The sequence below is a fragment of the Pleurodeles waltl genome, chromosome 5, assembly GCF_031143425.1.
Source record: "Pleurodeles waltl isolate 20211129_DDA chromosome 5, aPleWal1.hap1.20221129, whole genome shotgun sequence".
NCBI classification, from domain to species: Eukaryota; Metazoa; Chordata; class Amphibia; order Caudata; family Salamandridae; genus Pleurodeles; species Pleurodeles waltl.
This window is the reverse complement of record NC_090444.1, coordinates 42317322-42343465: the sequence shown is the minus strand read 5'-3', so window position 1 is coordinate 42343465 and position 26144 is coordinate 42317322. Positions and strand designations below refer to the sequence as shown.

Below are 26144 nucleotides of genomic sequence, written 5' to 3'. Positions count from 1 at the left end.
GTCTAAGGTCAGGTAAGGCTCCCAGTCCTGACAGGGTTCCTGTGGACCTCTTTAAATCCATCCCAAATTTCTGGGGGCCTTTAATTACAAATGTTCTGAGAAGCATAGTAAAGAGTAATATCCCTCCCTCATGGAAGTTGGCCATAATAATCCCTATATTTAAAAAGGGTAATGGACAAGACCCATCGTGTTATAGGCCAATTTCCCTTATAGATTTAACTGCTAAGATTCTGGGGAGTGTGATTCTGTCACAGTTAGAGGAGTGGGTGACAGAGGCAAAAATCGTCTCCCCGATCCAATATGGATTCAGACCTGGCCTAGGCACTGTAGAATAAGCACTTAACTTACATCTCATTCTCAGAAATATGTTACTGGCAGGAAGGAATCTATTCACATAGCATTTGTTGACCTGTCGAGTGCCTTTGATCTGGTAAATAGAGGCAAACTCTGGCAGATCATGGAAACTATGGGGATCGATCCGATCCTGCTGGAACAAATTAAGCTTTTTCACTCTGATCTAGTGCAATATGGTATTCATGGTGAGAGAACTCACCCTTTTCCAACCACACGAGGAGTACGACAGGGTTGGATCCTAGCACCATTGCTATTTCTGCTATATATAAAAAGGGCTTTATGATTTTTTAGTAAAAAATGGGAAGGATTTTCCTAGGATGGGATCGAGACAGCTTCCAGTATTACTGTATGCTGATGACACAGTAATAATCGCGTGCACAGCAAACGGTCTCCAAGGTATGTTGGACCTTTTTTTAACTTTCATGCAGGATCTTGATCTGAAAATTAATTACTCAAAGTCATATGTCATGACTTGTGGTCCTCAAAATACAAGGTCGAAACAATTTATTATGGGAGGAAACATCATTAACAAAGTTAAAGACTTTTGTTATTTAGGTGTGCATGTACGTTCCTCTATGCTATGGAACACCCATCTTAGAATTAAGACTCAGCAAATGGTGAGAAATGTCGAAGAAGTTTTCTGCTTTGCCTGTAAATTGAGACATAGACCGGCATAACAGATTTCTATGCTCTATAATTCTAAATGTGGTTCAGCAACCACATATGGGGGAGGCTTATGGGGCTATACTAAATCAGACCAGCTCCAACGGGTTGAGAATAAATAAACCCAAAGACTATTGCAGGTACCCAAATATTATTTGCCATCAGAAATTGGGCTTACGATATATAGAGGATCTGATTGCGGTTGCCCCCCTCTTATTGTGGGTCAGATGTTGGAGTAATTCTGAAGCTATTCTGGTACAAGACTGTTTGTCTGATTATATTCAATTGGCTAAAACAAATAGAATCCCTTGTTTTTTGCACCTGCATGCATCCTTTTGAAATTTGGGGCTTGACTCCATGTTCCTCGAGCCAAGGTCTTTACCTATAAATGCAAAGGAGCTGGTGAAAAAAACGGCACACCGAGTATATCTTGAACCTTAGACTACATGGGGCTTTGAAACTGAAAACTTTGATCCGTATGTTCAAATCTCAGCCCAGGATACTCTGGAACCTTATTTCTCGAGCCCCCAAGTATGCTCTTTGTTATCTTCACTCAGATTGAACCTAATTCATTTCAGAGTGGCTTTTCCTAAACAATGTTTTTGGCAAAAAGATCTTCCAAATTGCCCCTGTGATGCTAGATCTAAACAGAGTACATGCCACTTTTACTATTTTGTACATTATACACTGCACCTAGACATGTTTTTATTTTGCCCAGTTTACGTAAATTAAAATTTGCATCTCATAAGGACGCTTTGATTTATGTTAAAAAAATTGTCAACTATTCAAATTTGCTATTCTGTACTAAATTTTATTAGGTCTGCAATCACCATTAGGAAGCGATACGAACAGTCCGATTAGGCTGCATTTTTGCATAACCCAGATATAGATAAGTACATGAAATTAATCTACAATTTTAATTTAACTAGGTATCTGTTATTTTTTATATTTTTTATATTATTATTGATTTTAATCTGTTAGTTTTGTGCTTATGATTTTAGGATATAACATGATTTTGAACTACATCAACATGTTCCAAATCTTTTATATATTTTTCGCAACGTGTTTTAATGCTTTGATTCATTTTCAAAAATTGTCAACCATCCAAACCTACTATTCTGTACTAAAATTCATGAGGTCTGTAATTACTATTAGGAAACGATACGAATAGCCTGATTAGGCTGCATTTTAGCATAACTTAAATATGGTCAAATTCATGAAATATACTTACAATTTTAACTCAACTAAGTATATGTTACCTTTTATAATTTTATATTACTGGCTTTAATCCATCATTTTTCTGCCCATGACTATAGGACATAACATGATTTTGAATTCTATTGACATGTTCTTAATTTTTGATATATCTTTTGAAACGTGTTTTCTGTAATAAGTTTATCTTGTTTAAAATGGATCTGTACATTTATGGCAACTTGCAGAATAAAATAATTTTCTGACTGACATAAGAAGTGAGTTCTGATTGAGTCAGAGCCCAGAGAAGCATCTTTTAGTAAGTACAGAAATACACTTCGAAATATTAACTTTGTAGTAACCTACAGGCCTGGCATTAAGAATAAGAAATCAGATGCAGTAGAAGTGAAAAAGCCACAACTCAGAACCTCCATTGTGAGAACACAACACGTAATAGGATTTAGCGAGGATTATTGGAAGCAGATTATGGGCCACACAAACTCCTGAGGTGCCAACATTGTTATGAACAAAGACAAGCATGTAGCGATATTGGTAAGTTGTCATTTTACAAAAATACACTCCTCTTGCCAATCAGAGAACTATACAATGTTTGTGTTGCCCTGAAAATCATATAGCAGCACACCCATAATTATTAAGTCTTGGGATCTGGTTAAAAGAATATTCTGTTTGTCAATGCTCTGTACAAATACAAACCTGTGAAAATGTATGCAAGGAAAAGCAAACCATTCAAGACACCCTGGGGTATTATTACCATTAACCACTTCTGTAGGGCCTAAGTACTTTATCTCATTGGATTCCTTCACTGCTCTTCAGTTGGAGCACAAGACTAATGTCATCCTAGTTTAAATAGATAGTTTAACTAAAATGTCCCACTTCATTCCTTGCCAGGATTAACAATGGTGACCCAACTAGTACAATGACACAGAATCCCAAGACTAATAATTTTGCATAAAGTTATATGAATACTGTTAGCAATATTGCTATTACAATTGACTAAATTGACTTAACCAGCCCATTTCCATATCCAGTAACTTGGTCAAACTGAGCATGTTTATCAGAGCTTTAAACAATACCTGTGTTTTTTCTTGCTTGGCTGATTCTCGTGGCACTTGAGTATATCTGCTTTGGAGACAAGGAGGTTGCATATGCAAAAAAGTATCAACAGAATATCCTCCTTTCTATAGTATTAGTGGATGAGACATCCCCTCCTAATAATGATTCCAATGGAAATTGACACCATTTCGACACCATAATCCAAATATGTATACAGAGAAGGACCATGCTATGCACATTTTGTGCAAGAGTTGGGAAATGCCTTCATTATAACAATAAACTCAGGGTCATTTAGTAGTACATAAGTTTTTCAAGCTACCTTTTCCCTTCTTGATTCCAATAGCTGTCATGAATTATTCTAGATTTACGGGTTACTTGTCATGTTTAGATAGTTATCAAGCTGTAAATCCCTGTAACTAAAAGAAGATACCAAATGAGGTGGTGGCTTTGGATAAAAAAAAATCTTTAGGATCTATCACAAAAGATGCAGTGTGTGTGACCCTTGAACATGAGGGTGAAAAGAACAAAACAATCTGGCTCCAATTGGACACACAGCTCATGGATTGTGGCCCTATCGAGTCTGTAAGTTAGGATAATGTGCCTGTCCTCCATTGTCGCCAGGTCCACCAGGGGTCTGTACACGGGGGTATGTTTCCATCTCCTATTCATCCTCACCGGTTGAACTGTAGGGTGAAAAACAGTGAGCAGATGGTCATATTCAAACATATCCTCAGATTAATATGCCTTGCATTTTTTTACAGAAACGGTATGTTAACATGTAGGTCCGTTGATGTGCCTGTGTCTGCTGTGACGCAGTTAGGTGCCATAGCCTGTTCCCCCCTGAAATGTCTGCTGCCTGACCTGTGAGGAAGGACAAGTGGAAATGAGGTAATTCCGCCGACGTTGTGCGCCGTTGCAGGAGCTGGTTGACGATCGCCTTGCAACACATCATTGGTTATCATTGGGGAATAAGGGTTCCAGGAGCCAATGGTGATATACGCCGATGGTGATGGTACGCACCGCCGTGGACGTGACTGCCATTTTTTATCTGTTCACTCACTTGCTACCTGACCTCCAACAGGAGAGGACCTACACTGCAAGTGCTGCTGTGTCCTGTGTCTGGAAGCGACCATGGCTCGAGTCTCTGGGGAAAGGGCCCATGCCTACAGTTCCGAGGAGTTGGAGAGACTAGTGGATGGAGTCCTACCCCAGTACCCTTTACTTTATGGTCCTCCAGACAAACAGGTGATTACACTGTGAGTACGATGAGTGAGGCATGAATGTATGGAGTGCTGTCTGTGTAAGCCTCATGTGGGGTGGGGGCTGAGTGGTCCTGGGCAGAATGCTGCATTTTTGGTGGGCAATGTCTGTCTGTAAGGGGATGAAAGGGATATGATGGGCCATGAGTGTAACAGTCCGGACGGTATGACTAATACCTTTTCTTATGTATCTTTTTCTGCAGGTCAGCGCTCATCAGAAAAAGGGTATTTGGTGTGCCATCGCCAAGGAGGTGCGGACCCTGGGGATCTTTGACAGGCCGAGCACCCACTGCCGTAAACAGTGGGAGGACCTGCACCGCTGGGCAAGGAAGACGGTGGAGGCCCAGCTGGGGCTGGTGTTCCAACGAGGAAGGGGTGCTCATCGTACCCTGACCCACCCTGATGTTCCGCATCCTGGCAGTGGCCTATCAGTAGTTGGATAGGCGCTTAAAGACATCACAGAAGCCTAAAGGGGGTGAGTAAAGATTCAGAATCATGAAGTTGCACGCATTGAGGTGTTACTTCGGTGGGGGATGTGGGTCTGTGGGTACCCCTAGGCCAGGAAGAACATGGCAGGGTAGGTTCCATGATGGGCAGGCTCAGATGCACTCCAACCCCAATAATGCCAGTGGGCGTCTACTACTGGGCAGGGTCCTGTGGGTTTCTGGTGTGCAGCTAATGGCATTAGGCATTGTACCCCATGGCCTGGTGAGTAGCACTGTAACGTATTGCATGGCCTAGTGCATAGGGCTATTCCCTGTGAGTTGTGTACGCCAACGGTAGTGTTGTTGCTGGTATTGACCAAGTGTATTCTCTGTCTCTTCCTCATCCTTTATGTTTTGGCACCCTGTCCTTGTGTGCATTACATCATCTGGCGGAGGAGCAGAGGCACCGGCGACGGAGGGAGCTGCACCCCACAGGGCTGGAGGCCGAATCCACCGACGGTGAGGCCACCAGTGGGATGGAGGGCGAGGGGAACACCATTACGGAGACAGGAGGGGACAGTTCTGACAGCAACACCTCCTCCGATGGAAGCTCTCTGGCGGTGGCGGACACCTCTGTGCCCACCCAAACTACAGGTACAGCAGCCACCCCCATACCAGCAGCACCCTCACAGCAGCCCCTCAGCAAGTTTCCTGTGCCCGCTCACCCAGGAGGTTGGGCATCTCCTTTGCCCCAGGCACCTCAGGCCCTGCTGCAGTCAGCATTGCTGCTCTCAGTGAGGAGGCTATTGACCTTCTGAGATCTCTCTCTGTTGGGCAATCAACCATACTGAATGCCATCCAGGGTCTAGCAGGGCATTTGCAACAAACAAATGCATTCCTAGAGGGCATTCACTCTTGTGTGGCGGCCCAACAGAGATCATTCCAGGCTCTGGCCAACTCCTTGATGGCAACCATTGTCACTGTCTCTAGCCTCCCACCTCCAACTCCCTCTACCCAGTCCCATTCCCCTCAACCCCAGCCTATCCCAAGCACACCTTCAGGCCTGCATGCACCCAAATCAACACACAGAAGTGGCTTAGGCAAACACAAGCACCACACTTCATCCCCCAAGCACTCACAAAGGCACCATCCAGAAGCAGATACACCAACATCCACTGACTCCACTGTGTCCCCCTCCTCCTCATCATCCACCTCCCTCCCAGTAGCGTCTCCACTCACACCTGCATGCACTACATCCTCATACACTACCTCCATCACCATCACGCCTATCAGTACACACCCCTCACTGGCAGTCACCACCCCCACATCCATGCACACGTCCCCTGTGTCCTCTCCCACTGTGTCTGTGCCCCCTCCTCCCAAGGCACACAAACGCAATCACTCAGACACCCAACAGCCATCTACCTCATGACAGCATCCAGCCCATGCACCTGCACCCAAACACAGCAGATAGACACCTCCTACAGCCACTCCCTCTTCCTCCACTCCCAAACCTTCACCCTCTTCCAGCCCCAATGTCCCTAAGAAGATTTTCCTCTCCATCCTTGACCTACTCCCTGCCCCTCCCCCCCGTCCTTCACTTCGGGCCCATGGTGGGCAGAACCCATGCCAGCACCTCAGCCATCCAGTCCACGGCCACTGTAGTTTCTGCAGCTACTGCATGTGTGAGAGGCACCAAGGAGGCACCCGTCAGCACTGCCAGTGTGCCTGCACCACCTGCCAAGAGCAAGAAGGGGCCGCCAGCTAGCAAGGGCAGGAAGGGAACACCAGCTAGCAAGGGAAGGAGGCACCACCAGCCAGCAAAGGCAAGGAGGCACCACCAGCCAGCAACGGGAAGAAGGCACCACCAGCCAGCAAGGGCAAGGAGGCACCACCAGCTGGCAGCAGAAAAGAGGCACCACCAGCTAACAAGGGCAGGAAGGGAACACCAGCTGACAGAAGCAAGGAGGCACCACCAGCTCCCAAAGTCAGGAAGGGAACAACAGCTGCTAAGGCCAGTGTGAAAGGAACAGACGCCACAGGCAGGATGGATCTGGTGCCTGGGGCTGGAGCAGCATCTGGGCAAACAACACCAGCCATGGCACTCCAGCCATCTGACAGCACCACCACCTGCACCATCACCAGCACTGCCACCTGCACCACTGCCAGAAGCACCACTGCCAGCAGCAGCAGCGCCAGTGGGCAGCCATCCGAGGCTGCAGGGGAAGGTTTGGAGCCTCTTCCCACCACTGACAGCACCACCACCTGCACCGCCACCAGCACTGCCACCTGCACTGCCACCTGCACCACTGACAGCATCACCACTGCCAGCAGCAGCAACCCCAGTGGGCAGCCATCTGAGGCTGCAGAGGAAGGGCTGGAGCCTCTGCCCACCACTGACACCACCACCACCTGCACCGCCACCAGCACTGCCACCTGCACTGCCACCTGCACCACTGGCAGCATCACCACTGCCAGAAGCAGCAACCCCAGTGGGCAGCCATCTGAGGCTGCAGAAGAAGGGCTGGAGCCTCTGCCCACCACTGACAGCACTGCTACCTGCATCACCGCCAGCACTACCACCTGCACCACCACCTACACCACTGCCAGCAGAACCACTGACAACAGCAGCAGCCCCAGTCAGCAGCCATCCGAGGCTGCAGGGGAAGGGCTGGAGCCTACCCCACCACTGACAGCATCGTCCACAGCCCCTCAACTGCCATCCACTGAGCAGCGTCACCACCGGCGAGCAGTGTGTAGTTGTGACTGTACTGCGTCCCGGCCCCTGCAACAACTGTAGGTGTGACACCCGGGTGAGAGACTTTGACCTTGCACCCTCCAGGATCTGCATCACCGGGCACAAGGCCCCCTCCAGAACCAGTGGAAGAAGGCATCCACTCACCCCCTCCTTGCCAGGATGAAGGACATTGGTCACTGTGCCCCATCCAGAACCAGTGGAAGAAGCCATCAACTAACCACATCCTTGCCAGGATGAAGCACACTTGGCACAAAGCCCCCCCCAGAAACAGTGAAAAAAGGCATTCACTCACTCCCTCTTTGCCAGGATGAAGCACACTGGGCACTATGCCCCCTCCAGAACCAGTGGAAGAAGACATCCACTTGAGAGACTGTGGCTCTGCACTCCCCAGGACCAAGCAGTGGGCAAACCACCCACTTGAGAGACTGTGGCTTTGCACTCCCCAGGACCAAGCAGTGGGCAAACCACCCACTTGAGAGACTGTGGCTTTGCACTCCCCAGGACCAAGCAGTGGGCAAACCACCCACTTGAGAGACTGTGGCTTTGCACTCCCCAGGACCAAGCAGTGGGCAAACCACCAACTTTTGAGACTGTGGCCTTGCACTCCCCGGGACATCGCAGTGGGAAACCCACCCACTTGAGAGACTTTGGCTTTGCACTCCCAAGGACCAAGCAGTGGGCAAACCACCCACTTGAGAGACTGTGGCCTTGCACTCCCCAGGACCGAGCAGTAGGCAAACCACGCACTAAAGAGACTGTGGCTTTGCACTCTCCAGGACCAAGCAGTGGGCAAACCACCCACTTGAGTGACTGTGGCTTTGCACTCCCCAGGACCAAGCAGTGGGCAAACCACCCACTTGAGAGACTGTGGACTTGCACTCCCCAGGACATCGCAGAGGGCATGTAGCCCCCTCTAGGAGCAGTGGCATTGTACCATCTTCTGGCTGCGGTATCCCCCTTTCCCCTTCCCCCGGAGGTGCCAGTGTATCCTCGACCTGATGCCTCAGCAGTGTTCTCTCCGTATTGAGGCAGGAGTCCAATGTGGCCTTGGCCTATGTGTTATGGCCCTGTGGGCCACGGACATTTTGGAGTGGGCATTGCCCCTCCATTTGTATATATTGTACATACTGTTTTGTGCTTTAAGGACGTATTTATCTAATTTTTAATATTACACTGACTTTACTCACTTGCTTTTGTTCTTGCGTTTTTCCTGAGGGTTACCGGGTGGATATGTCATGTTGTTGCATCTGTTTGTGTGGATGGTGGTGGGGGTGTTGCGTGCTGCGTGTGTGTGTCACTCTCTTTTTCCTCCCCCCCTCCCTTGTGTGCTAGGTGCGGTACTCACCGTGGTCGTCTTCGCCGCCGTTCGTGTTCCTGATGTAGGAGGAGGTAGACCATCATTGGAAATAAAATATGTGCAATTCGGGCTCCCTGGCATCGTGGCTCTTCCTTGAGTGTCGAGAGGTGAGTCATCTCCCTTCTGTGTACTGTTTCCGCTGTGCATTTAATGTCATTGGTACTGCCCCGGAAAAGGTGGTAGATAGGCCTGCTGTAATACAGTGGGCGGTACATTGCCTTCTGCCTGGCTGTTGGCAGTTACCGCCACAGTGCCTGTTGCTATCGCTGTGGCGGTCGGAGTGTTAAAGTGGCTGTCTGTGTTGGCAGTTTCCGCCATGGTCAAAATTCAATTTTTTTTACCGATGGCCTGTTGACGGTATTTCTACCCCTTTATCACTGACTGCCAGGTTTGTAATGAGGGCCTTAATCTTTTTTAAATTTATATCTTGACTTCTGTATGTCGGATTTTTTTAATTTTGGTCTTGTTTGATTTAGATAATATCACTTATTTTTCTAAACTGGTGTGATGTCCATTTTGTAGTGTTTTCACTTTATTACTGTGTTTCTGGGTACAAATACTTACACATTGCTTTTGGGGATAAACCTTTCTGCTTGTGCCAAGCTACCAAGGAGATGAGTGGGGGTTAACCAGGTGTGTTTCTCCTGTATCCTTACTAGAGTAAGGGTCCCTGCTTGGACAGAGTGCAAACTGACTGCCCACCAGAGACCCCATTTCAATAGGAATGTGAGATTACAATACAATCTTTAGTACGCAGCCATAGCATAGCTTTGTTGAAAGAAAAAAAATAGTCTTATCCCCATGTATTTTTTATTAACACATTTGACAAATAAATAGCTGGGGTGCTGTCTCATCACAGACCATATGACTAAGGTATTGATTTGATTCTGGGGGTTGACATTTCCTGTTGTTTAACTTAACTTAACAGAAGATGACAAGCACAGCTTTGTGATTATCTGGCTAAATATCTAGTCAATGGGTTTATCCAGCCCCCATCACCTGCAGCTCCCCCATTATTTTCTGTGCCAAAGTGAAATGTCAAGCTTTATACTTGCATAGATTTTCATTGCACTGCATTACTGTATATTTGGCCCTGTTGTGGGGAACTTAAATATAGCAATGTGAAACTCTTCTAGTCATTCAACCTCCACACTCTACCCACAACAAAAACATGGTTCTCTGAAATGAGTGCACTTATCCTTGGGTGATCTAACAAACCTAAAGTGCTGAGCCTGCAAGCAGCAGCTGTAAACATAGCATGATTTCAACTTGTTTTGATGGACAGTGTAATGAGTACCGAAAGCGTGTGTCATATGGCGCTACTGTCTTCATTAGTTACCAAACTAAGAAATTAGTGTCTGTGTCTTTGTACCATCACTCCTATTACATCTCATTGTGGTTATAGGAGGTTGGTATTTATGTTTTGTTTTTCCTAATAAAACATATTTGAAATGTTTTGTGGAATTGTTGGTGTTAGGTTATAATATGTTGTGCTGTTTGCAAATCTACTAAGGGACTGATTTAGACTGATTTAGAGTTTGGTGGATGAGGTTATTCTGCCACGAACATGACGGATATCCCGTCCACTTGTATTACGATTCCATTAAATCCTTTGGAAATTGTTATACAGTGCATGGAATATCTGCCTGTACACCAAACTCTAAATCAGGCCCTAAGTTGCACTACGTAGCTGAACTTAATGAATTTTTTGTTAAAGAATTATCTTTCAATATTGCCACTGAGTTACAGCCTCTTCCCATGAATTATTGGAATTCTGAAGCAACAGAATAGAATGCAATGTCATGTAAGGAACAGCTGTTCTTTAACACAGACGATATTTTAATTCTCTTAGTTAAGTTGGTTAATTTGGTGCATTTTATTGCATTTGCCTATCACTTTGCATTTCTGAGTGCAAAGAATAGAGTGCTGACTACAAAAGAATACTGAAACATTCAGATTGTATGTAACACTGGGAATGAAAACACTAGAGAAAAATAAGTGTTCTCTTTTTGCATTTACAATAATGAAATAAATATAAGGTTTTTATTTAAAAAACACCTATTTATTTCTATGTTTATAAATAATTTATTCAAAGTTGCTCATTATTCCTTAAAAAATAAAAGAAGTGGAATTTTGCATTCTCAGTGATACCACATTCAAAATTATTTTATTAAATAATCAACAACATGAACACGTATGTACCTCCCCTATCTTTACATAGGTGGACAAAATATAGTTATCAGTGATCAATATCTGGCCAAACAATAAAAAACATCATGCACCTTTGGCTGTGATTGCCTATTACTATCATCAGTTACCATTAGGTTTCTGGATGTTGTACACACACTAATGCTCTTTTTCAGATATTGCTGTGTTTTATTTTCTACAGAGTCAACATTTTTATCATAACCCAAGTTGCTGAACATATCACATAGTTATTGGAAAAGTTGTCTGCGGATAAGTTTCTGCACAGCCATCTTCACATTTTTGTTTCTCAAACTGTAGATCATAGGGTTCATCATTGGTGGGGTCACAGTATAAAACACAGAAAGCATTTTATCCTGATTTTCAAATGTTTTAGATGTTGGTCTCATGTACATGGAGATAGCAGTGCTGTAGAATATGGTGACAACGATCAGATGAGAGGCACATGTGGAGAAGGCTTTCAATCTGGCTTCAGAGGAGCGGATTCTCACAATTGTGATGATGATTTGTGTGTAGGAGATGGCAGTGAAGACACTTGGTATCAACAGTATAAATATTGCAGCAGAGAAAATGACCATCTCTGTGGCAAAGACATCGGCACAGGCCATCTTCAGAAGACTTGGAACCTCACAAAAAAAATGGTTAATAATTTTAGACCCACATAATGGTAACTGTAATGTGTAAAAAGTGTCCAGGAGCGACATTACACTGCCACTCAACCAGCAGCAGGATGCCAGTGTAATACAAACAGACATACTCATGATGACTGTGTAACGCAAAGGATATATTATGGCTACATAACGATCATAAGCCATGACTCCCAGTAGGACACACTCTGTACCCCCTAGGAACAAGCATAGATACATCTGTGCTGCACACATGTTGAAGCTGATAGTCCTCCTAACAAGGAGTTGGGCCAACATGTAAGGTACAATCGCTGATGAGAAGCAAATGTCCAAAAAGGAGAGATTGCCCAGAAAGAAGTACATAGGAGTCTGAAGACAAGGATCACGGATCCAAGCTGTGATCAGGATGCTATTTCCAATGAGTGTTAGAATATACATCACTAAGAATAACACAAATAGAATAATCTTCAGATCCGGATCATCGGTTAGGCCCAGCAGCAAGAACTCAGGAGTCAAACTTCCATTATTCATCTTGATTGTGTGCACTTTTATCACAACTGTAGGAAAATGAAGAAAAACCTCTGGTAAAAACATGGTGCAATAAGCAACCATATGGTCCCTGACAATACACACATCAAATCCATTACTTACAAAAAGCATAGCTATCTCATCACCAGAAATCAATAAAAAAATGTTATTTAATTAAACTTGTTATTTATGATCTTCGCTCAAAAAGCCTGATTTTAAAGCAACTTTGGCAGGTGTGCCTCTCACTCATTTAACCCAATCAGAGAAGCTTTACAAATCACAGTTAGACTGATTCATTAAACAATAAAATATCATCCTAAATCTCTTAGTCATTCTCTGTCTACCTGACTCAGGCAGAATTCATTTAAAGCTATGTGTCATTCCATACTGAAATTGCTCACCATGTGCGGCGTTTTCAGAGGCTTGAGATGCATACTCTTTTCTGTTTGAAGTTCTATAATTCAAGAAGGCCATGACCAGCAACCAACCTTTCTTTGGAGTTGGGGAATAGGCATGGAACTCCTTGACAGTGTCATTGAAGAAACTAACTCTTCTCTTAACTCAAGACTTACCTATTCAAGGAATTCCCACAACATCAACTTGTGTTACTACCTATTCCTTTGCACCATAGCCATCAGATGGTTTGATTTGGTTGAATATTGGTATGCTCAGTATTAAATGTTCCTATTGCCTGCCACTTCCTACAAAGTAGCCTTACATTTTGCTGGTTATGATGTTAAACACCTTATAAATGCCTAACTTGGCTGTACTTTTTACCTCCTGTACAAAATAAAATGTGTTAAACAATAATGCAAACTATTACAGTGTACACCTTTGAGCTATGTACGGGGAGCAGGGTTAGCATTTCCAGCAATAGGGCAGGACACGCATTTGCAGAAGTGGGGGTTGAACTTTTCACATAGCCAATATGAGAAAAATACATTAAAACTGTGGAATTAAACATACTGGATTAACCTGATACAATTAGAATAAACATAGGTTTGTGGATTTGATACTGTCCATAGGCTACTGAGAGCGACCTCTGAAGAAGAGATTAAGGGAAGTGACAAATTAAAGATGAATTTTTGCAAATTTATTTGAAGACAACAATACTTTTTGCCGATTTCAGTGATTCCTTCTGTGGCAGAACATTTCAAAATATTCATGTTCTAAGCTGCTCGTATGAATAACTCTAGAAATGGGACTGACAAAGCACAGGTTAGGTTCCTGAAATACATTTCTCTTCTGCTGATATTTAATAAATTGCAATGAGTTGTTGAAATTGATGCCTGTAATTACTCTGTCACACATCGGTGTTACACTAAATAAAGATGAAGTACTTGTCCTGAGGAAGCAACATTGCACAGTCTAGCTAGATTCAGCATATTGAGTCACATCTTAGCAGGAATGTTGCCAGCTATTAATGAAGGGCTGGCAAAAAAAGAGTTGTCTGGCCGTATCTTTTTTAGATGGTATTATCAGCAGAGGTGCCTACCTAGAATGTAGTGTTCTAGCTGTATTAGAGATCCAAAGGTTTTTGGGAACATGTTTTTAATTCTACGTATCCATATAGCTTAGAATCATGACCAGAATCTGATGAAATAGAGAATTAAATTTAATGCCGGCATGCCATTTGAACCCCATTGCCAGTTGTAAAAGCATACCTTTAGATTGTCAGTGTTACTCCAGTGCCACAGCCATACCAAAGACCAATCGAAGCTTCAAGAAAGAAGAGACAGATGTAGTATAATGACAAACATGAAACACCTCAAGTACCTGTGTTACTTCACATCAAAGAAACAATTCACAGAAAATTGCAGTTTTTTTTTTAGATTTATGAACTTATAGACACTGACTACATACACTAATAAGGGATAACTGGACCTGGTGTAAGGTGTAAGCCACAGACACTTATGCCAACTATGACTCACCAGCATTTCATATGCATAATTTCCCACTAGATGCAGAACCTCCCCACTAAAGATCTTTTTTTATACTTTACCAGATGCGCACCAATTGCTGATTCAACCAAATTTATTTTTCTCTCTCTCTCACTGTATATATATATATATGTATATATATATATATATATATGTATGTATAATCACAACCACAATACAGCTACAAACGAAACCTAATACTAATACTAAATAAAAAAAATATTAATAAATCAAAAAAATAAACTCACCACTGAAAGCTATAGATTACCTTGCAGAACTACCTGCTAACTCTTTTAGCTAGGTTTTCAAACCCAATCTGGACACTGAATTCAATCCTCATATACAGAACAAACTAGCATAATTCCTAATTAGCACTCATTTATAACTAGATTATTAAGGATCACTGAAAGCGATAGATTACCTTGCAGTACTAACTGCTAACTCTCTTAGCTAGGTTTTCAAACCCAATCTGGAAACTGAATTCAATCCTCATATACAGAACAAACTAGCATAATTCCTAATTAGCACTCATTCATAACTAGATTATTAAGGATCTTATAAACTCCTACTTAAAATTAACCTGGTGCCACACTTTATTCAGCAGGCAGTTTTATATCTACTTACTTCCTAGATCTACTACTTTTACATAAATAATGTAAACTATGCAATACCTTTGACAGAAAACTATGATTCACAGTACATTACAACAACTTACAATGGACTATAATTATGTAACACCTTCACCTCCATTCGTGGGAACTCTCATGTTCCACGAATGGAACGCCTTCCCTATGCAGGGATTTGTTCTGCCTTGCATGATTCCAGACTTACTGTGGCACTAAGAGCCACACAAGGAAGCTCTGCATGGCATAGTAAATTCCTTGTATTGCCTTGTCTGATGTAAGACTGTAAAAAAATCTGAGCCCTACTCAGAAATAAGTCAAGCAGGAGAATGTAGTTCCATCATATATCTGCATAGGAATTGGTATCACTGGATTTCCCATCATCCATTCACACTGGAACTGATATCACAGGATTTCACATCATCCATTTGCACAGTAAGTGATACCACTGAATTTCTTGTCATCCATCTGCACGGGAAGTCATCACTCCTCTCCCTCCCAGTACCTACTTTTTAGTGGTCACAACACAGACAGGCAGCAGGTGTACCGCAGATGAACACAGCTGTAAAGGTGTCCCAAAAGCAATCCCATCAGTACCTGGTCGCACCTTGGCCATGCACAACTCCAGGAACCCTGATCCTTCCCCTTACGCCACTACACTGCTCTGATACTCCTCAGACTCAACTCCAGCCACCGCTCCATGTGCTGCTGCCCTACCGCACCATACAGTGATGAGTGAGAGTTCTTCTGAGCTTCCTGCAAGTTTTCATGTACTTAACCACACCCAACATTTACTGCACCCACACAATTGATCTCAGCACCCCTCTCTCTTACAGTCACACAGTTCTGCCTCCACCCACACATCAGTCTGGCCTTGCTTATATGCTACTCAACTTAATGCCCTCTAAATAGTATTCCCACAGTATCAGTGTGAAAGAATATTGAGGGAAAAATATTAAAAAAATATTGAAAGGTGAGTGCTTCTCAAATTTTTATACTTAACTCCACATTTATGATCCTACACAAACATATATCCTCATGGCAAATAGAAGTAGAGTCAAGCATAGTAAATGTATACTTCCCTTTCTGCACTTATATTTGCTTTTTTGTCCTGCTATATTCTGTCCTCTATATTGTTATGCTATCATATTGTTGGTGTAGATATTCGTGAAGTACAATACTCCTATACACCAACTCACCCAGAAAATATGCCACAAAAATCTGCAACCTGCTGGACAACTGTGCCCCAGATCTACTTTTGTTACATTATATTATGTGTATGTGTGAAGGCCACTTTCACCGGTGAGGGTATTTTGATGCTGGGCAGATGTGTGTGCCTACCTCTGCCTAGGGCAGGTTGATTAATTAAAAGGTCTTGTCTGCAGCTTCTTGTGGAATTCAGGAAGAGAGGAGGAGGCTCTCTTGTGGAGTGGGAGGTTGCTCATCCTCCTGATCTGGATCTGTGTATGTGTAGGATGTACGTAACTACGAGTATTGATGAGAGAGTACTGTCTGAATGGTTGGTGGGGCCTAAGTTGTGTAGTGCATTGCATGTGTGTGTAGGAATTTTAAATTGAGTGCATGCATATATCAGGAGTCAGCATAGTTCCCTGAAATGAGCCGGGCTGAACATGACATCAGCACCAGACATTGCCACAGGCACCCCCCATATACAAGGTGATCAAGCACAATAGCCTTCAGAAGCCCAGCAGTGGAATGTCTCTTATCTACAAGAACACCATCAGCTGCACAATCTCTATGGGCACATCATCCTACATCATAAAACACCCTTAATGCAAGCTCAATTTCAGAGCTAACTTTACCCTGAGTGTCAATCTCATTTACAAACCACCAGTATTACTTATCATCTTTACAGACATATCCCAGACTTTCTCACACTACTGGATGCTATCAATTATATCCCACTCAAAGACCTGAAGTTTTACCTAGAAGACCACATTGACCCCAACTCAAAACTACTCCTTGAAGACTTTAGAAACTAGGACATCACCTAATAAGGAAAGGTCCATACCCACCTTGCCAGACACTTTGTAGACCCCATTTTTTCCACCTTTGACAACATTCTAGTTGATGAACTAACACCTGACCAGCCCACAGAAACTGGAACACTGTCACTGAAAAAAATGGAATACCACTTTCAACACCTACCAAAATACACATAGCAACTACTTTTTCAACAAAAAGACCACTTTCTGCACTATCTGCCCCCCCTTCGTACACAGCAATATCGAAACCCAACGCCAATTGGTACATGGAGGAAATCACACTAATGAAAAGCTACTGCAAATAGATAGAGCACAAATGCAGAATTAACCAGGACAATGCAGACTGGATCTTGTTCAAATCTGAACCATCAGATTGTTCAAACTACCAAGTGTGACACTCTGGTGGACTGCATCAATGGCAGCACTGAGGCTTAGAAATCTTCACCATTGTGAATGATTTTACCTCATCAGCATGCAACTCCTGATTGTACCTCATCAGCATGCACCTCCCACTCTATAACTCCCTTGCAGGTCTTCTGCAACGATCCCTCTCAATTCTACTGCCACAAAATCATTAACAATTACAGTAACTTCAAGCTGTCGGAAAGTGCCATCTTTTTGGCATGTTACTATCAATATCTGCCTGATGTCAGTGTGTTTGACTGTGTCACTGGGATCCTGCTAACCAAGACCCTAGTTTATACTCTCTCTCCTCTAAACTTTGTCACTGTACATTGGTAGCCAAGTACTTCATCCAAAATTGGCACACTGGTCACCTCTTATAAGTCCTAGTATATGGTACCTAGGTACCCAAGGCAGTGGGGGTCCAGGGGATCCATACGGGCTGCATCAATTCTTTTGCCACCCATGGGGAGCCCATGCAAAGGCTTCTACAGGACTGCCATTGCAGCCTGTGTGAAATGGTGCATGCACCCTTTCACTGCCATTTACACTGCACCAGGTCACTCATAAGTCACCTATATATCAGGCCTTCGAGCCCTGAAGCCTAGGTGCAGAGTACCTGTGTTTGAGGGCACCCCTGCACTAGCAGTGGTGCCCCCACTTTGTCCAGGACCATTTTCCCGGACTTCATTTGATATGTGTACGTCATTTGATATGTGTACTAGACATAGGTCACTACCTATATCTAGCTACATAATGGTAACTCCGAATATGGCCATGTTTGGTATCAAACATGTTGGAATCATACCCCAAGGCTTTTGTAAGCATTGGTTGTATGATTCCATGCAATCTGGGGTCTCCTTAGAGGACCCTCAGTATTGCCATTACAGCCTTCTGAGGTTTTCCAGGCAGACTCAGCTGCTGCCATCCCTTAGACAGGTTTCTGCTCTCCTGCCCTCCTGCTGCTTGTACGGCTCGAGCTCAGGAAATAGGTGTTACAGGCATGGGAGGGGTAGCCTCCCAGAGCCTCTGGAAATGCTTTGAAGGGCACAGAGGGTGCCCTCCTGCATAATTCAGTCCACACTGAATCAGGGACCCCCAGTCCCTGCTCTGGTGCAAAAATGGACAAAGAAAAGGGGAGTGACCACTCCCCTGTCCATCACCACTCCAGGTGTGGTGCTCAGAGCTCCTCCAAAAGGTCCCTGGGTTCTGCCATCTTGTTTTCAAGATAGGCAGGGAACTCCTGGAGCATCTGAGTGGCCAGTGCCAGCAGGTGACGTCAGAGCCCCTCCCTGATAGGTGCTTACCTGGTTAGGTGACCAATCCCCCTTTCAGGGCTATTTAGGATCTCTCCTTTGCGTGAGTTTTCAGATTCGGATTGCAAGACTCCAGCAGGAATCCTCTGCATCCTTTACTTCATCTTCTCACCGAAGAAACTGCATCTGGACATTCAAGAAGCCAGGACAACTTCCGCAATACTGTATCTTCAGCTCCTGCCAGCAACTGCAACTGTTTCTCAGTCGTGCATCCTCAGAGGACAGACAGTCTTTAGCCTGCACCAGAAGAGTGAAAAAATCTCCCTAGGAGAGAATGTGTCACTCCCCTGCTTCAGCAGGCACCTTCTGCATCGCTGACTGGTGGATTGGGTCCCCACTCCTGATGAAGTGCTTGGATCCAGCATCACAGGTGGTGGACTGAAGTGGTTCTGATGGTCCTGATGTCCAGCTGTTCAACTTTGGTGGAGGTAAGAGCTTGCCTCCCTATGCAAGACAGTAACTTCGTGCATTGCGTGATTTGCAGTTGCCAAGGCTTGTGTGCAACCTTCCATGAAGTTCTTCATCCACAGTACAGCTCCGGCCCCTAGCACTCCCTCCTGCGATGCATAGCTTCCTGTGTGGGTCTACGGTGGCGTGGGACCCTTTGTTATAGTGCTGCATGGGCCTCCATTTGCACCTTCTTTGTCCCCGGCCTGTGGGACTCCTGGTCATGCTGCCTGGTCTTCTGTGGATTCTCTGGACTGCTGGGAGTCCCCTCTGACTCTCCCTTCTGGGTAGAGTCAACATGGTCCTTTCTGGTCCCTGCCAGCGCCATTTTCTGCTATTCGTGAGCTTTGTGTTTACCAAGGCTTGTTGGTGGAATCCAGTGACTCAAACCAGACTGCAGTCATCCATCCGGCGTGGGATATCTTCTGCACCAACCAGGAACCTGCATCCATCTTCTTGGGTGCAGTACCGACTGTTGTTCTTCACCAGTGGTTCTTCTTTTGCACGTTCATCCAGGTTAGCAGGGGCTTGTACTCTTTCTGGACTCTTCTCTGCTTCTTGGACTTGGTCCCCTTCTTCTACAGGTCTTCAGGTCCAGGTGTCTTGCAGTCTCCTCTGGTTCTTGCAATATATTCTTTCCCGTTTTCTTCTTTGTAGTAGAAAAGATCCTGTGGTTGACTCCTACTTTCCTGGGCTCTGGGTTGGTTTCTATTACTTACCTTTGGTTTTTTTCCTCTGCACACTACACTTGCCTAGGTGGAAAACCGACATTCGAGTCCCATTTGCTTAGTATATGGTTTGTATTCCTCCTAGGCCCATTTCTTACTATTGTGATTTTCACTATTTGAACTGTTTTCTAACTGTTTACTTACCTGTTTTTGGATACTGGTCTATATATTGTGTTTTTTACTTACCTCCTAAGAGAGTATAGTCTCTATAGTATATTTGGCAAGTGTATCACCTGAATAAAGTACCTTTATTTTTGAACCACTGAGTATTTTCGTTCATGTTTGTAAGTATTGTGTGACTACAGTGATATTGCATATCTCCTATTTAGACCATGGCTGCTCACCCACACTACCACTAGAGAGCCTCGCTTCTAGACACTGACTACATACACTAATAAGGGATAACTGGACCTGGTGTAAGGTGTAAGTACCTTTGGTACCCTCTACTAACCAGGCCAGCTTCCTACAGAAGCTGAAACTGGAAATGAAAAAAATAACCAACCCACCTCCATATCAGATATTATCCAGTGCTCACCAGTTTTCCAATTATCACCCCAGAAGAAAACATGCTGTAAACAGGTCTACTCAAAACGACTACAATTCATCAGCCCCAGAAACACACCCTCCACCTAATCTGTGACATAACAAGATGCTTGTGAAGATGTATATCTCCTACCAATGCTGAAGAAACTCTGCATTTACATTTTAATACTCACCAAATACAGACTGACCTCCCTGTTAACCTTCTTGGCCAAGGTCTTAGAGAAGATGATCAGAAGAGACCTCACTGAACACATCAATGACCACTAGCTCCTCAACACCACTCAGTCTGGTTGTAGACCCAATCACAGCATGACAAGTGCCCTCATTGCTACCATGGATGATACCCAGACGACTCTGGATGGAGGGCACTCAGTGGTCCTCATACTCCTAGGCATCTCTGCAACATTTGGCACAATGTCCCATCCTCATCCAATGCAGGAAATGCATTATGTTGGACATGTTCCTATCTTATTGGAAGGACTCAATAAGTCAGCCTAGCGTCATGAACCTCAGATGCCCACAACTTCATCTGCAGAGTTCTGCAAGAATCCTCTACAACACATAAACAATCCCTCTCTATAGCATAACATCAACATTCTCTTCTATGCTGATGACATGTAACTCATTCTTTCCCTGATTAACAAAATGCTTACCACCTGGATCAAGTTCAATGCCTCCACTGGATGACAATCAGCTGTCTGAACCTGAACACCAAGATGACTTCATGCTTCCATACTCTGAAGGTACTCTGGAAGATTTCAAAATGGCTCAGAATCTGCACTGGACAACCACTGAGCATGCTCTCATGACAATCAATCTGGGTCACAGGAATATTCCGTATTCTGGGATGAATTTCTGATGTTTAACACAATTTACTTGCATGTAATTCGTTGATGCCAAGATTAAGGTGTGTGTCATCGTTCATCCCCACCACTATGAATTATTTAATAGTCGTTATTATTTTATGTCAACCAATGTTACTTGTTGCGGATTGAAACCTGGCCAACTCCTGATTAAAATCTCTGAAACAATACAGTGCTTTGGAAGAAACTTTTATCACTGCCTCAACACATCATCAAAAATGTTCCTTGGCCTAGTATTAAAATGAGTGGCTTGACTTTTGAAGAAATTAGCAAATTAATTGCTATGCTACTACAAATGTTTCTGCGGTAGACAGCCTGAAATGCTTTGAAGATTCAGGGGCTGTTACAGACGAGATACCTAACTCAGTTTACTGATCACATATTGTTGTACCTGGCTTTTTGACAGGGTCATCCCCAAACTTTTTGCCTCCTTCCTCCTATTTTTTCTGACCTGTTGTTGTTGGCTTTTGACCTCTGGGCACTTTACCACTCCTAACCAGTGCTAAAGTGCATATGCTCTCTGTGTAAATTGTACTATTGATTGGTTTATCCATGATTGACTATTTAATTTACTTGTAAGTCCCTAGTAGAGTGCACTACATGTGCCTAGGGCATGTAGATTAAATGCTACTAGTGGACCTGCAGCACTGGTTGTGCCACCCACTTCAGTAGCCCCTTAACCTTGTCTTAGGCCTGCCATTGTAAGGCCTGTGTGTGCAGTTTCACTGCCACTTCGACTTGGCATTTAAAAGTACTTGCCCAGTCTAGAACTCCCCTTTTTCTACATATAAGTCACCCCTAATGTGTGCCCTAGGTAACTCCTAGAGCAGGGTGCTGTGTGGGTAAAAGGCAGGACATGTACCTGTGTAGTTATATGTTCTGGTAGTGTAAAACTCCTAAATTCTATTTTACACTACTGTGAGGCCTGCTCCCTTCATAGGCTAACATTGGGGCTGCCCTCATACACTGTTGAAGTGGCAGCTGCTGATCTGAAAGGAGCAGGAAGGTCATATTTAGTATGGCCAGAATGATAATATAAAATCCTGCTGACTGGTGAAGTCGGATTTAATATTACTATTCTAGAAATGCCACTTTTAGAAAGTGAGCATTTCTTTGCACTTAAATCTTTCTGTGCCCTTCAATCCACGTCTGGCTAGGTTTAGTTGACAGCTCCTTGTGCATTCACTCAGGCACACCCCAAACACAGGGTACTCAGCCTCACTTGCATACATCTGCATTTTGAATGGGTCTTCCTGGGCTGGGAGGGTGGAGGGCCTGCTCTCACACAAAGGACTGCCACACTCCCTACTGGGACTCTGGCAGACAGGATTGAACTGAAAGGGGGCTTGGTGCATTTCTTAGACACTCTTTGAAGTCACCCCCACTTCAAAGGCACAACTTAGTATAAAACAGGGCCACTGCCCTACCTCATCAGACACTTGCTGGAGAAGAAACCTGAACCAGAAACTACATCCTGCCAAGAAGAACTGCCTGGCTGCTCAAAGGACTCGCCTGTCTGCTTTTCTACAAAGGACTGCTGCCTTGCTGTTGACCTGCTGCCTTGCTGAACTCTTGTCTGGCTGTAAAAGTGTTCTCCAAGGGCTTGGATAGAGCTTGCCTCCGGTTCCCTGAAGTCTCAGGACCAAAAAGACTTCTCTCTTTCACTTGGACGCTTCGTGCGCCGAAATTTTCGATGCACAGCTTGTTCCGCGGCGAGAAAAACGCTGCACACCGGCACGACGCCTTCGGGACGACCGAAACTTTGACGCACGGCCTCGCAAGGACAACGCAGCCCGACTTCCAAGGAGAAATCGATGCGACGCCTGCCGTGAGAGTGAAATTTCGACGCACAGCCCCGCGGAACGACGCGCAGCCGGAAAACAAGCAGGAGAATCCCCGCGCAGACCCGGGACATCTGGTAATCCCCGCCACCCATAGAAGGAGACGGTCCGCGTGCCCGAAAACGACGCACGTCTTCCCCCGAGTGAAAAATAACGACGCAAGTCCGTGTGTGAAGGGGCGCAACCGACGCACACACCATTTTTCCTCCTGTAGAACGACGCACGTCTCCCTGCGTGAAAAATAACGACACAAGTCCGTGTGTGAAGGGGCGTAACCGACGCACACACCATTTTTCCACGCATCCCCTCTTCTGCGGCCCTCTGCGGAGATTTCCCACCAGAAACCAGGTACTTTGTGCTTGAAAGAGACTTTGTTTGCTTTTTAAAGACTTAAGACACTTTATATCACTTTTCAGTGATATCTCTACAAATTCATATTGCATCTTTAATCGTTTTGACCTGCAAATAAACAGATAAATATTATATATTTTTCTAAACACTGTGTGGTGTATTTTTGTGGTGTTATATTATGGTATTGTATGATTTATTGCACAAATGCTTTACACATTGCCTTCTAAGTTAAGCCTGACTGCTCGTGCCAAGCTACCAGAGGGTGGGCACAGGCTGATTTTGGATTGTGTGTGACTTCCCCTGACTAGAGTGAGGGTTCTTGCTTGGACAGAGGGCAACCTGACTGCCAACCAAAAACCCCATTTCTAACACATATATTCAATCTTTTGTTCCTCAACAGCAACGGGCATTACGCATCTTTTAAAAAATGTTGGATCTGGTCCAATGACTGGACTTGAAAAAGATTTTTGACTAATACCATCATTGTTTCGTTGTTTGTGCTCTTGTCTATTTGGTGGACTTCTGACCATTCTACTGATCATCAGCAGTGGAGTTAAAAAAAAAAAAAAACAAGCAAAATGACTTAGGCACCGCCAACAGGCTGGCGGTGCTCCGTCGAGCATTCTGACCGCGGCGGTTCAGCCGCGGTCAGAAACGGAAAGTCGGCGGTCTCCCGCCGACTTTCCGCTGCTCGGGAGAATCCTCCATGGCGGCGGAGCGCGCTCCGCTGCCATGGGGATTCTGACACCCCCTACCGCCATCCTGTTCCTGGCGGGTCTCCCGCCAGGAACAGGATGGCGGTAGGGGGTGCCACGGGGCCCCCGTAAGAGGGCCCCACAAAGTATTTCAGTGTCTGCAATGCAGACACTGAAATACGCGACGGGTGCAACTGCACCCGTCGCACCCCTGCAACTCCGCCGGCTCCATTCGGAGCCGGCATCCTCGTTGCAGGGGCATTTCCGCTGGGCCGGCGGGCGCTCTTTTGGAGAGCGCCCGCCGGCCCAGCGGAAATGTAAGAATGGCCACCGCGGTCTTTTGACCGCGGTGCGGTCATTTGTCGGCGGGACTTTGGCGGGTGGCCTCCGCCGCCCGCCAAAGTCGGAATCAGGCCCTTAATTTCCCATAACCCATCATTACAGGGAGCACCATTACCAAATCTCCTATTAGCTACCTACACAGGAAGTGACCACTGGATTTCTCCTCATATTTCTGGACAGAAAGTGACATTACTGATATTCCCACTGAAGACATCTTTAAAAGAAGAAATCAAAAAAGATGACTTTATATCCTATCACCCATCAGCCCAGATGGTACCCCAGCACCCTACACCCCTTCCCCCACCCAGTACTTAATTAATGGCAGCTGCAACACAGACACACGGAAAACAGGCCTCTGTTGCACCGGAGGTGCTCCAAAGACAAACCTGTATGTGCCCAAGCAGTCCTTGATCACTCCCAGCACCAGGAATCCTGGCATGATCATGGCCCAGTCATACTCTGCCACACTTCTTAGGTTGCTAGACTCAAGATGCCATTTCCCCAACTGCTGCTGCGCCGCTACTTGCTGTACCTCACACCACAATAGTTGCTTTTGCTTGTACCCACTGCTGGCTTTCCAGCAGCCACACAAACACCCCCCCATGAAAATGTTAACAACACCCTCAACACCCCTAACGCATACACTACACAAGCACCACCAATGTTCTCATCCATACCCTACAACATATGCCACGGAAAACCCATGCAACAACACCCACTTGAATGCATGCATCTCAACACATAATCACTCTGCAAACACACAACCAAAATATGGGACCTGTAGTGTAGCAATGCACCTGACATCCTTTTTATCACAGAAACCTGGCTCAACCCCTCAATGGCTCCCGAAATTGCCAGAGCAATTCCAAAGCACTTCAAGATTGTTCAACAGAACCACATTCACAAGCCAGGAAGGGAACTCACTATCATCAACAAGGAATCAATCAAATGCACACCATCCATAGAGAAGGCCACCCCATTTATGGAACACCTGCACTTCAGGCTGCAAGTCTCAGAAATCTTTACCCTGTCCAGAACCCTCACCGCCCGATCACCTGCACCACGAGCTACCTTTACCAATCTCTTCACCAACCTCTTCAGTCCTATTCATGAAACACCTGAACTTGAAGCAGCAAGTCACAAAAAATTCACCCTGAATGGAACCCCTGCCACTTTCCCCAAACTCAGTACCAACTTTGCCAATCTGCTCAACAATCGACTTCAGAAGCTACATTCTACTTGGTGACTCAACTTTCATCTGGAAGCCAGAATCAACTCCTGCTCCACAGCACTCCTAGAGAGCTTGAGCAACATTGGACACATTCAACTGTTCCCAGAACCAACGTACACCACAGAACACACACTGAACTCCATCTTCACTACAAGTGACAGCATCAAATAAAACTCCACCACACCACTCCTGCAGACCGACCACTCCATCATCCACTCCCAAATCAACACACCTCAAGTCAATACCACTACCAGAGTCAAAATGTGTGTAAAATAACAGAAGCAGACTGGCTCAGCACCCTCACCATGGATCAACCTAGCCCCAAACACATCCTTGACAAGGACATCAACAACTTCAACTTCAACAACTGTACAGA

At 44.9% G+C, this 26144-nt stretch overlaps 1 protein-coding gene across 1 annotated transcript; it reads right to left on the bottom strand.

Moving 5' to 3' along the window:
- Window positions 1-11497: 11497 nt before the first annotated feature.
- On the bottom strand, window positions 11498-12506 carry LOC138296975 (olfactory receptor 2D3-like). Its single transcript, XM_069236491.1, has one exon. The coding sequence runs from the start codon at window positions 12504-12506 to the stop codon at window positions 11517-11519; it is 990 nt and encodes a 329-aa protein (XP_069092592.1). The 3' UTR covers window positions 11498-11516.
- Window positions 12507-26144: the final 13638 nt, after the last annotated feature.

Coding starts and splice junctions, on each gene's coding strand:
- LOC138296975 (XM_069236491.1), bottom strand. CDS start 12,506: ATGTTTTTACCAGAGGTTTTTCTTCATTTTCCTACAGTTGTGATAAAA.